This window comes from Microplitis mediator, chromosome 5 (genome assembly GCF_029852145.1).
Source record: "Microplitis mediator isolate UGA2020A chromosome 5, iyMicMedi2.1, whole genome shotgun sequence".
In the NCBI taxonomy this organism is placed as follows: Eukaryota; Metazoa; Arthropoda; class Insecta; order Hymenoptera; family Braconidae; genus Microplitis; species Microplitis mediator.
This window is the reverse complement of record NC_079973.1, coordinates 6,331,863-6,344,705: the sequence shown is the minus strand read 5'-3', so window position 1 is coordinate 6,344,705 and position 12,843 is coordinate 6,331,863. Positions and strand designations below refer to the sequence as shown.

Below are 12,843 nucleotides of genomic sequence, written 5' to 3'. Positions count from 1 at the left end.
GATAGATTTGAATCATAGACTTCTACTGTCGAGAATAGTAAAGATAGATACGAATTTAGTAACCGTTCATGTCAGAACAGAACTGAGTACTGTTCTGGATGTTAATGGCGGCTATTTTGACAGTAACCAGTCATATGTTTCATGTTCTACGTAGTACAGTACTGGTTACTGCTTAAAAAGTAATAGAACGTGTTAAGCTATTACTCACTCCTGTTCTAATACGAATCAGTCATGTTAAAATATATTTTTTCCTCTACTGTTCATCGATTACTGCGCAGAATAGTTACCAGTACTCTCTAATTTCTTCCGTGCAGAAGTCTGATTTTTTTCTATTTTAAATTCTTATTAATTAAAAAAATTAAGGAAAAACGAAAATTCCAAAACACAAAAATTCAAAAATTTTTTTTGCGAAGTCTATACCAGGTTTTTCTAAAAAAATATTTTAACTTTATCATGAAAAATTATACGGCTGAAATGACTCCAATTGTGTCTAATTTACTCTGTCGTTTTCAAAAAAATTCTTAACGGGTGATTTTGATTTTAAATTTAATTTTATCAACTATTTTAGGCTCAATTTGCCCTCTCCTTGTTTTGTAATTTATTCGTGACATTTATATTTTATTATAACTGTGCTATTATTGTTATAGAAATAAATATTCACTGCTTTATCCCTATTTTAAAATTCAAAATTATAAATAAATAAACAAGCTTTTTGATAACGAATAAATTATATGTAAAGTGTAATTTATAATTCCTATTGATAAAAGCAGAAACATTATTAGCATTTCCAGTATGATTTATAAATAAACATCATTTAAAAAATGATAAAAAGTCAAAAGAATCAGAAACTGGTACAGAGAAAATAAATAAGTAATTTATATGATAAATAAATGTAATATTATTTACCTTCTTTCCTAGGTATCAAAAGGTCCAATATCTTTTTAGCTTGCAATGGCCAAATAGCTCTAATAGTATCTTTTAATTCTTCATCTGCTTGGTCCATCTCTTCAGCTGCAATGTAAATGTAATTAAAATGTAATGTTTCAAATCAATAAATAAAAAGTAAGTAAATAACTCACCGACTCTCATTTTGATACTGAGATTTTCTCTAATCAAGGCAAAGAGTGTCGTTGTAAAGGCGACTTTACATTCATCATCAACAGGCATATTCATCCTGATGAGTTTTTTATAGGCAAGTCTATTTGGACATTTATTACCAAATCCAAGTGGTGGATCCATATTTTTTAACATATCATACATTTCAGTGAAATGGATCCTACCGGTTGCATTTGGATCATATTCAGCCCATATTCTCACAAACTCGTCGAGATGATGGGCACCGAGAATCGATGAGTCGCGAGTGAGGTAGTCGAAGTTGTCCATAATAACAGCGACAAAGAGATTAAGCATCAGAAATGAACAGAAAAATATAAAAGATACAAAATAAGCGTAAGCTAAATTTGAACCGCATCCTTCGGGCGATGGTTTAGCTCTTGGATCACATTTACGTTCTTTTATACATGATAACATAATACTTGGCCACGATTCACCCGTCGCACACCTATTAACACATTAATACAGTTATTAAATAATTTTTCATGATACCAGCATCGGAACTTCAAGTTTAAGTGTCTGTACAACCACTCGGAACAAGAGAATTTCGGCCCAATGCTCACTGAAAGTCAGTTTCGCTCTTGATTTCAGCTCATACATTTATAGTTTCTGCTTAATCATAAATTGCAAATGACAATTTACGCTTACGCTAGTAGTCGATCGCACCATTGGTCTTAAATTAACTTGTTTGTGACTGTCTGCTGACACTGAAACTTCGAGTTCCAATGCAGGTAATCATGAAAAATATTGTGTGCAACTCAAGATGAAACACGATTTCAGACTGCGGGTGATGCCAGCGTTCATCTACGGCTAAAGCAGCCAACTTTTCCCTAGTCTGAAATCGTCTTGTTTCATCCCTTGTCACACAATGCACTATTTCATGATACCAGCATCGAAACTTGAACTTTTAGTGTCTCTACAGCCAATCGAAAGAAGATTATTTCAAACCAATACCGCGAATGAATATTAGCGAATGCGTAAAATGTGAATGCCTTCAGTCAGCGGGCAGAAACAAACTTGTTTTGTCCCTTGGGAAGAAACAAATAATGTCTCTGCTCACTGAAAGTCAGTTTCACGCATGATTTCAGCTCTGATACTTGTCATTTGTTTAATAGCAATTTTAGACCATTGTTTTGTGATTAAGTTTTATAAAAATGAGTGTAAATGATAAATAGTATTTATAGTTTCTGCTAATAGTCGATCACACCATTGGTTTTAAATAACTTGTTTCTGATTGGCTGCTGACACTGAAACTTTGAGTTCCGATGCGGGTAGTCGTGGAAAATCTAGTGTGCAACTCAAGATGAAACACGAGTTCAGACTGCGGGTGATGTCAGCCAACACCTGCAGTCTGAAGTCGTCTTGTTTCATCCCTTGTCACACAATATACTATTAGAAAATGTAAATGTATAAGTAACTAAGATACATTTACTGTAATACAAATTAAAAGCAGGTTTAAATTACGAAACTTACCGAAATAGTAACATTAGACTTTGTATAAAACTTTGAAAGTTATTGTGTTCATATATCGAGGTATCGGGATCCAACGCAATATTTCCAAAAACCTAATACAAGCAAAACAAAACAAAAAACAAATAATAGCTATTACTTTGACAGATTAAATAGGAGGTAAATGGATAATTAAATACCAGGATTTTCGATAATTAATTACTGATTCTAGCTCTAGCGTTCTAGTTATAATTATTGGTTATTATAATAATTAAATGTTATTTATTGATATTATCTGAGCGTCGAGCAGCTTACTGGCTGATGATATTAAATAATTATTACGAATATCGCTTGCTCGACTCACCGAAAAAGTAACATGAGACTACTGGTGAATGATTGAAAATTATTGTGACTTTCTATCGCTGTCTCTGGATCATTTGATATATTTCCAAATACCTGACAATAGTTTTTTAAATTTCTCAATAAATAATTCAATTTAATAATTATAAATCTGTCGATTAACTAATTTAAATATTATTATAATATTATATCGCGAACTCTGATTGTTTAATTTTGTTGAAAATGTTTCAAAAAATTTGCATTTTTATTTTTTGGAGCTACCAAATTTTGCCTGACAATTAGAAAAAGAAAAAAAATGTTGTTTATAGCAATTTATAATTTGTATTATTTTCTTAAAAGTCTCAATTTAATTTTTCTTAACCCTCTTCTATATTTTAATAATTTTATTTTAATTTCAAATAGTTCTATAATAATTTGATTTTTTAATATTCTTATATCAGTAATTTAAAAATGCCGTTTTAGAATAAAATTAAACAATTAAATCCAGTAAATTTTTACATTTCCCCAAATTATTTTTGATTGAAATATAAAATTCGTTTTATGTAACTCGTTTATGGCGCTCGTGCGTGTGCGCCTACGACTCGTGTTAAAAACATTATGCTTCCCGTATTGGCAAGGTGCGCGACGGAAACGACACCTGTCGACCGTATTAAATCATCCTCTAAAAGCGCAGAGATAATACGGCAAATTGATATAAACAAATAATTAAAATTTATAAAAATCGTGAAATATATGTGCAATACCACACTTGAAAGGTGGAAAAAAATAAATAGGATTGTATTAAAAAAGTAAGTATAAAAAATTTAAATAAATATTAAATAAATATTCTTTCGCACTGCATAAGGTTAGCTTCTGATAATAATAATAACAACAACAACAATAATAGTCATGATAACGAAAGAGTTCAAATAATTATAATTATTTTAAATTTGAAAACATTAATTTGCTAATGCATTTACTTAATAGTAAAGAAATCAAAATGATTTCAATTATTTGTAATTTTTAATTTTGAAACTCTAGAATTTAAAAAACTTTGTGTTAAAAATTTTTAACAACTATTTGTTCTCATTTTTTAACACTGCTTTCATATAACAATTCACAACATAAGTGCGATTTAACGCGTGTTTCGTCCACTGCGGGCGCTGTAGTAGATTCGGTTGTCCCTACCCTATACCCCACACCTTGCCAATAAATGATTCACCTAGCCCACTCGCTATGTAATGTACTATTTTGTAACTCCGACTGCATGACGCTGACTTTAGACATTTAATGGCGTATTTCTTCATACACTCATTGCATAACTTATTGTACACATCTAGTGACATCGAGTAGAATACCAATTCTCCAAGATGTATAAGATACTATTTTTTGAATATTATGGGTATTAATTATTTTAACAATATTTATTATAAACATTACCTGCATTCCGATAATTGCATAAATGAAGAAAAGCATCGCTATAAGTAGACATACGTAAGGCAATGCCTGAAAGTTAATTTATAATAGTATTAATAACAATTATAATTCATCAATAAAAGGAAATCATTAAATTGTAAATGAACAAATAAAATACCTTGAAGGATTGTACGAATGTCCAAAGTAAAATTCGTATTGTATATCCTTGTCTGAGTAATTTAATCAGTCTAGCAGCACGAAAGAGCCTAAGACACCCGACGTTGATGAAATTTTCCTGTAGGAGACAAAGAAAATTACACTTTTTAAAAAAGCAAAATAATTATTTCTTCCTAGTATGACAACAAAACTTCGTACGTGCATCTTATTATCATTAATATAACTATTAAATTAAATATTAATCATCAATGTTAATTTTTATATTTTGTTTTATTTTAGTAACAATATTTTTAAAATTCCTAATTTAATAATTATTAATTAACTCGATGCAAGAACGAAGTTACAGAAAATTCCATGAAAAATTTAAAAACATTTAATATAAATTTTAACTGCGATAAGCGAGCCCATAATTATAAATATAAAATAATTAAACACGATGTCAATTTAATTTTTGTGAGTGTAATTTTGGAATATTTAAAATTGAACTGTATCAAGTTAGTAATAGTAACAATTTTCCAGATTTGTTTAAAATCCCGTAACATCCAATTCTAAATTTCAACTTCCTGCCATGATAATTTTGAATTTTCAAAAAAAGGAAGTTATTGGTTTCAGTCCGATTATTAGAACTCGAGTTTCCACCAGATGTTGAAATTTCAAAGTTCATAGAATCGTTCTGACCATTTTTAGATGGACGTCCGTGTGTGTGTCCGTAAGTGTTCTGTGTATGTGTTTGTGTGTGTAAACTAATTTTTTTCATACGATATCTTCAGAGTCTTAGAAATGATTAGATTTTGAATTGAAGTTAATCGGTCAGATAGTTTTTAAGTAATTCTAAGAATCCATTTTTTTTCACCCAACTCGTAAACTACTGAACTGATTTTGTCAAAGTTTAATCAGATCTAAGTCTCAAAAATCCAATTTATTTCGATTATTGCAAATTAGATATGAATCGGTTAATTACTTTGAGAAATATCGTACGAAAAAAGTTTGAATGAAATTTTTCAAGCTCAAAATTTCGTCGAATATTAAAATTTTTTTAATGGCTTACCAGATATTCCAAAAGTAGAATTTTAAAAAAATATAGTAAGCTATTTTTGAACTAGAATTTGAGCTCAAAGATAGCGGAAATTTCTGGGCTGGCTCGCAGCGTCAACCAATTTCAGGATTTTTGAAAAAGTCAACAGACTAAATATCAGCGTAAGATCATGGGAGGAAGTAGTTTAAAAAAAACTACATATTATAAGCGACATTTCGTTAACTTGATGAATCAGATATCTTCTATAAATGAAGCATATATGGATCATATATGTCTATGATTCATTTTCCACATTTTCATTGGCTAATTATTAAATGCAAATGTAATTTAAAGCTCATTTATTACACTTAATCATGCATTTTCGATTAGTCATGAATGAGTTTTAATTTTAATGTAATTTTGAAGTACAGTCGAACTCCATTATCTAGGAACTTGCCCTCAATCTTGACCCCCACTACGAGCTGTGCTGTTTCCTACCCGATGCTATACATTTGTATGACCGCGTATATTTGTATTTGTATATTCATAATACATGTGATGTAAAAGCGCATGCGTGTAGTTTAATTGTTAAGGGAGAAGGGACATCCGTTAACTCGGAAATTCAAACAGATTTCCGCTTCTCCCTAGACGAACTGTTCGAGTTAATGGAGTTCGACTGTAAATTTAAAATATAAATTCATTTTTTTTTTGTTTAGATCAAAGCATTCAGCCCTTTTTTTTTTTTTTTTTTTTTTTGGTTTGTGCCATTGTGGGCTGGCCTCGTAATTGATATTCGTTGGTCAGCTATACTTAGCTCAGAAATGAATATAGTTAACATATCAAGTTATCACGAAGTTTTTATGAGTCATTAGAAGATAACTATAAAGCTGCGGCGGTAAATTTTTTTTTTTGTATTTTTTCAAATTTTCATATCCATAATAAAGTTGGCAAAAATAATCGTTGACGTTAATTATGAAAATTAAAGACGATCGCATGAGCTTTGGAATGCATTTACCATAATGAAGCTATCGCTTTTTTATTTTAGTTATTTTGAAATAATTTAATAACAATTTAGTTGTTCTGAAATGACAGAAAAATTTGAATGCCAACTGTGTGTAAACTTACCTCTGGATCAGACGGATTGTCGGACTTGAATATGTATTGCTTCAAAAAAATAAGTGTACGAAATTTTAATAGATTGGTTAATTGTGTGTACAATATACCTGGCTGGCGCGTTATATCCTAAGTATATATATTTATATACATAGGGATATAGACATATACATACATAAAAGTGCTTTGTAGCAGGAATTGCTCATTATCAGCGGAAATTTTACGTAAAGCATTTCACACTCTGTAAGGAAAATTAGAATAGAAGAGGATATGGCAGGGACAAAAAAACTACTTCTCAATGAATAGTTTATAAATAAATACAGAAAAATAATCGGATAGTCTGAACTGGGAATCGAACCCAGGATAGTGTACGAGCCTATGCCGAATTTCATTAAATTTATTTATATCCATTGAGCCCATCATCCATCTCACGGTAGCATTTTTACTTAAAAATACTTTGCAGCAGGAATTTCACTTTATCAGGGAAAATTTTACGTTATATATATATTTATACGTTAGAGTGACAACGAAAAACCGACTTCTATTTTTTTTTTTTTACAATTTTTTCTGTTTTACGAATTTTAAAAATCCATTTAAAAAATCGGTGAGATTCAACAATTTTCAGAGGTTATTGAGAATTTTAAAAATAGAAAATATGAGAGTGAAAAAAAAATTAGCCGGTTTTGTTGTGCCACCATATACATACATACGCACAGAAAAAAAATGATTTTTTGGCGCAAAAAATTTTTACCCTCCCCAAAAAACTTTTTGCACTATAAATTGAAAACAAAAATTTTCTTGGAGCAAGAAAAAATTTTTAGAGGCGCAAAAAAAATCTTGGGCCAAGAAATTTTTTCTACTCTCTAAACATGAATTAGTGAAAATAAGTGAATATTCACTAATTACAAGTGCAAACCGAACCACTTATTTCCAAAAGTGGTTCGGTTGGCACTCAGAATTAGTGAATATTCACTTATTTCACTTATTCATGCTTAGAGGGTAGTCATAAGAAAATTTTTGTCTTCAATTCATAATACACAATATTCCTTGCGTAAAGAAATCTTTTATTTCTGTGCATATATGCTTTCGTTCCAATATTATATTATATTTCAACACTACTTCAATGAAAGAAGACATAATATAGCCAAATTTTCCAACAGTTGCATCATAAGACCCATTACAATAGTTCGATTTCCGTAAGAAATCTATTCTTCGATAAAAGACAATTAATGAAAGATATTTTTATAAAAGAAAATATTTTCTTATTAGAAGAAAGTTGATACTTATTTTTTTTAATTAAAATAAATAAAGGGACCAAAAATTTTCAATAAAAATACGATTAATTTTAACTAAAAAAAATTTTGAATAATATCGACAAATTCTTGAAACAAAAATATATATATCATTGATGATCATTGATCAATGATCATCAATAAATATTGTCTTGTTAAAAATACTTTGATGTTTAGTGTAGTGTAAAAAATTTTTTATACGCAGTTTTGAAACTGGACACCCGAACTATTGATGGAGTTTTTTACTTGTGTTGTTTGTTTTTGGTAATGACTTTATGTAGTATATTTTTGGATTAGGAGTAATTGAGAGTGTGGATAGTTTTTCTGTGTTAGGAACGCTGTGGTGTAATTTAATATAATACTGAAGTTAGCCGACGTCTAATAATTTTTGAAATTTTTTCAAAATGATAAATTATGAAAAAAAAATATTTAAAAAAATTGCACTTATAGTTTTTCTAATTTTCTACATGTGCATTTTTGTGCAATTTATTTGTTGAAAAAAAATTCAAAAAATTTTGAATTGTCTGCTCACTTCAGTATCATAATTTGAGTGTGTAGTTTTATTTTAGCAGGATCGCTTATAGCAGAATTCTAATTGCGACGCATTAATTACTTAATATCATTATGATACAATAATTTTTTTACATACCCCGAATTCTACAACAAGAGCGTCCACGATACTTCCAATGACCGTAATTAAGTCGAATGTATTCCATGGATCTTTGAAGAAATTCTGTTCGTTCAAAACAAAATGCATATTAATAAAAATTTCATCGCAGTATTAATATTAACAATCGTAAATGCACTTGAGTAAAAGATTTAGTCTATTAGTAATTATAAAAAATTTTTATAACATCAAATAAAATAAAACGACCAAGTGCATTTACAATTAGACTTAAAAAAAAGCACAAGTAAATGCACTATAGCTCTAATTGCGCAAATTTATAAACAGCAATTAAAACAATAATTAATAAGTAAAATAATAATTATTATTAAATAGACTTATTGACACGAGTATTGATCGTGTTGACTTGTGCGTGTGCTTTTTTTATTAATATGTGTGCATCATGTGTGTCGGTGTGGTTACTAAATTTTTTTATTATGTACATAATAAAATATTTCATCGTGTATCCTAATTAAATGTTTGTGTTTCCCTAATTTTTTTTATTTCTTCGTCAGTCTATATATATCTATATATATATATATATATATATATATACATATACATATATATAAATGAATTTTAATAAATTGTTAATAAGTATAATAGGATCTCTCTAATATAAAAAATCTACAGGAGCATGCCAGTGATAGCAAGCAACTAGTAGAAAGAAATATATGTTATTATATTTCGGGTTCGTATACAATAATAATAATAATATTATTATTTATATTAATTGCAAGTACTAAATTTATTTAGACAGATCTACAGAGAAAGTGAGAAAGACACAAATGACTGGAGTCCCGAGTTCCCGTTTATATACAAAATTTTTTTTTTTTTTAATAAGACAACTTTGTAGAACGTGTCCTTCTTGGTTGCATCTTCTGCACTTAGATCCATTGATGACGATATTTGTTTAGATTTTTTTATTTATAATTGTTGATACTTAGTTTTTTTTTTTTTAAGTGTAGAGTGAGTTAGTGATTAGTCTTTATTGTTTGTTGTACCTTGCATCCAAAGGCGATGATTTTAAGGATGCACTCAATGAAGAAAAGAAGAGTGACGACTATGTTCACAATGGTCAAGCTGTCCAAGAGAACCGGAGGCGCCTCGTGATACTATAAAATATATCCAACAATGCCGTAGCATATCCAAATAATCACTGTAAGGCTTGAGTTTTTTTGTGCTTATTTTTTTTTTATTTATTTATTAGTCGTTAATTGTTAGTTGTCTTTAATAATTAATTTTTATTTAAATTATATATACTGGTCCTTGAGTTCTTCTCCGAGCCCGTACGCTTTTCTCATCCCATTATTTTATTTTTAATATTACGTAAAAAAATGCTGGAGTTAAATTTACCACACTAACTAGTAATAATTAAACTACACTTTGTGGTGATCGTATCGACAAATGGAGTAGCATTAATTACACTGTATAAGATTAATCTCTACTGTAGTAGTTCTATTTACTATTCGACGGGTAAAAATTTGCAGGCTCAGTAACTACTAAATGTATGTATGGAAAACTCATCCTGTGGTTTCGTTACCCACACAATTTTATAACAATTTGTTGGTATTAATATTTTTGGAGTACACAATATCACATAATTTGTACAATATACTCTAATGTGGAGTAAAATGGCTGACAAATGAAAACAACAGCGACACCTTCAACTTTTTTACCCCACTGTGTGGTTATACCAGTTCCACAATTGTAGTTGTAATTACTACATCTTTAAAGAGGTTCGACCGAAACTAGTGAGTCAAAGTAGTGTTTGAATTTTTCCGTTTGCTAAATTCTCCTAATAGATATAAAAATTCATTATTTTAATTTATAATAACATAACGAATTGATAAATTAATATTTATTACTTATTTAATTAATTAAAGAAAGTAATGAAATTACTTGGTTATTTTTGACTCATATGATTTAATAAAAAGATTTTGCAACAGCGCGTTCTAACTTCTTACACATCGATATTCAAATTAAAGCGGGAAATAGTATATTGTACAACTAGTGCGGTAAGTTGTCGATTGCCCACGAGAGCGAAGTTGAGCGCACGAACGAAGTGAGTGCGCTCATTCGCTCGAGTGGGTAATCGACAACACCGCACGAATTGAACACAGTTTTTTTTATCATTAATGCAATATAAGTACTATCTTAGTGCTCGCTGTTTTATTCTCCAAGTAGCTTTTTGCTGATTCAACTGTTGCCGCGACATTTTTGTGGGTTAAACGATAATCTGCATGCGACAAGAAGTAAATTTGAGTGCGACAAGTTTACTTGTCGCACTCAAATTTACTTGTCGCACGCAGATAATCGTTTAACGCACACAAATGTCGTGGAAACAGTTGAATGGGCAAACAGCTATTTGGCGAACAAAAGAGCGTGCGCCAAGATAGCACTTATATTGCATGAATGATAAAAAATTTATTTCTAATCTCGTCTCTCTTATTAATGTATTTCTATCTTTGTTTTTTCTCTCAGCTGCTTCCACGACGTTGCCAAACCCTCAATAATATGTATCTCTGTCGATGAACGAGATTAAATAATAAAGTTTAACTTGAATTATTTAAATAATTACAACGGTAACACTATATTGTTAAAATCTTATCATATTCTAAAAATATTCAAGTTTATGGCATGTGGTTTTTTATTTCGTAAACTTGGGAGGTTAATAATGAAAAAAATTGAATGTCATGACGGAAGCTTGTCCGCCATAAGAGTCTCTGTATAAGAACTTTAAAAACGTCATTTTTAAATATTTTTTTCTAAAAAACTAGACGGTGGATCATATCCTAATTTTGAGAATACATAGATAAAGTACTTCTTTACATGTATACTAAGTTTCAAATCTTAAAGTTGGAAAATCCTTTTTACATTAGATTCGGTCGAACCTCCTTAAATGTGTGAATTACAACCTTTAAAATTAGGCGCTTGTATTTTATATCAACAAAAATTAAATATTCAATGAAACTATGTTAGTAATACAAGAATTAATTTGTCATCAAAACTCAAAATGAAAAATAAATATCATGACGTATAGAAAAAAATTTTGTGCCTGTGACATTTCAAATTAATTATTTACAAATCCATTTTATAGTGTATTGTGTGACAAGGGATGAAACAAGACGATTTCAGACTAGGGTGAAGTTGGCTGTCCGAGCCGTAGGCAATGCTGACATCACCCACAATCTGAAATCGTGTTTCATCCTGAGTCACACACCATATTTTTCATGATTACCTGCATCGGAACTTCAAGTTCCAGTGTCAGCAGCCAGTAAGAAACAAGTTAATTTCCAGCCGATGATTCGGAGAACAGTTAGAGAATGACAAATCTGTGATTTACAGTCACTAATTAAATAGTAAATTAGACGAAAATATTATTTTCACTCATTTATTAGTAACTTTATTTGGTTAATTAAAACTGTTATTTAAAAAATGAAATGAGTGAACTGAAGTAACAAGCAAACAAATGAGAGTAAGAAGGCTGCAAATGAACATTAAATGTAACTAACACCGGGCAGAAACAATTGTGTTTCTTCCCAAGAGAACAAATACGCATGTTTCTGCCCACTGTATAAAAGGTATTTATGAATTACGAATTCGCTAGTAGTTGTGTGCAGCATTGGTTTGAAATTAGCTTGTTTCGATTGGCTGTAGAGACACTGAAACTTTAAGTTTCGATGCTGGTATCATGAAAATATATTTAATAACACTGTGCGAACAATATGATATAAATTTAAAAATTTTTTAAATACTACCCAAGTAACACACAGACAACTTTAAGATGTATTTTAAAAGGATAAGACAAATTTTTTTTTGTCTCAAAGTCACCTTTTTTGGTATAAATAAAATATGCAAATGTTGGTTCCAGAGACAAAGAAAATTTTTGTTGTTTTTCCTGTCGTATGTCAATTAAAAAGTCGTTTAGATGACTTATTTTACCACTATTTGTAATTTACTTTTTGTCGTCACGTGTCAAGTCTTTTAAGTAGATATTTTTTCGGTGACATAAATTTCTGATCGTTTCATCAATTATCGTTTGGTGCCTTATCGATATGTCAAAAAATTGCCTAAAAACTGATATCTTATAGATGCCATAAAGGAAAGTGTGCTACTTGGGTACGAAAAATAATAAATATCAATTAATATATATTCAATAAATAAATTAAGGATTAAAAATTAGAAACTATGATGTGGAGTAGTAAAAACCACAGCTGTAATTTACCAAGGAGTTGTTTTAACCAACGATAGTAGTAGATGTT

The 12,843-nt window shown here is 29.7% G+C and overlaps 1 protein-coding gene across 2 annotated transcripts in view; it reads right to left on the bottom strand.

The window, feature by feature from the left end:
- The window catches only part of LOC130667394 (voltage-dependent calcium channel type A subunit alpha-1), a 225,795-nt gene that overhangs the window by 25,022 nt on the left and 187,930 nt on the right, over positions 1–12,843 (bottom strand). The window contains exons 20-27 of one of the 2 annotated variants that reach the window (XM_057468927.1): positions 9,583–9,693; positions 8,564–8,647; positions 6,635–6,673; positions 4,496–4,612; positions 4,342–4,407; positions 2,587–2,678; positions 1,080–1,561; positions 907–1,011 (exon numbers count right to left, since the gene is read on the bottom strand). In XM_057468927.1, the coding sequence (XP_057324910.1) occupies positions 907–1,011; positions 1,080–1,561; positions 2,587–2,678; positions 4,342–4,407; positions 4,496–4,612; positions 6,635–6,673; positions 8,564–8,647; positions 9,583–9,693 (1,096 nt within the window). Of the gene's footprint in view, positions 1–906; positions 1,012–1,079; positions 1,562–2,586; positions 2,679–4,341; positions 4,408–4,495; positions 4,637–6,634; positions 6,674–8,563; positions 8,648–9,582; positions 9,694–12,843 lie in introns of both variants that reach the window. The other variant, XM_057468928.1, reaches the window with a different exon arrangement.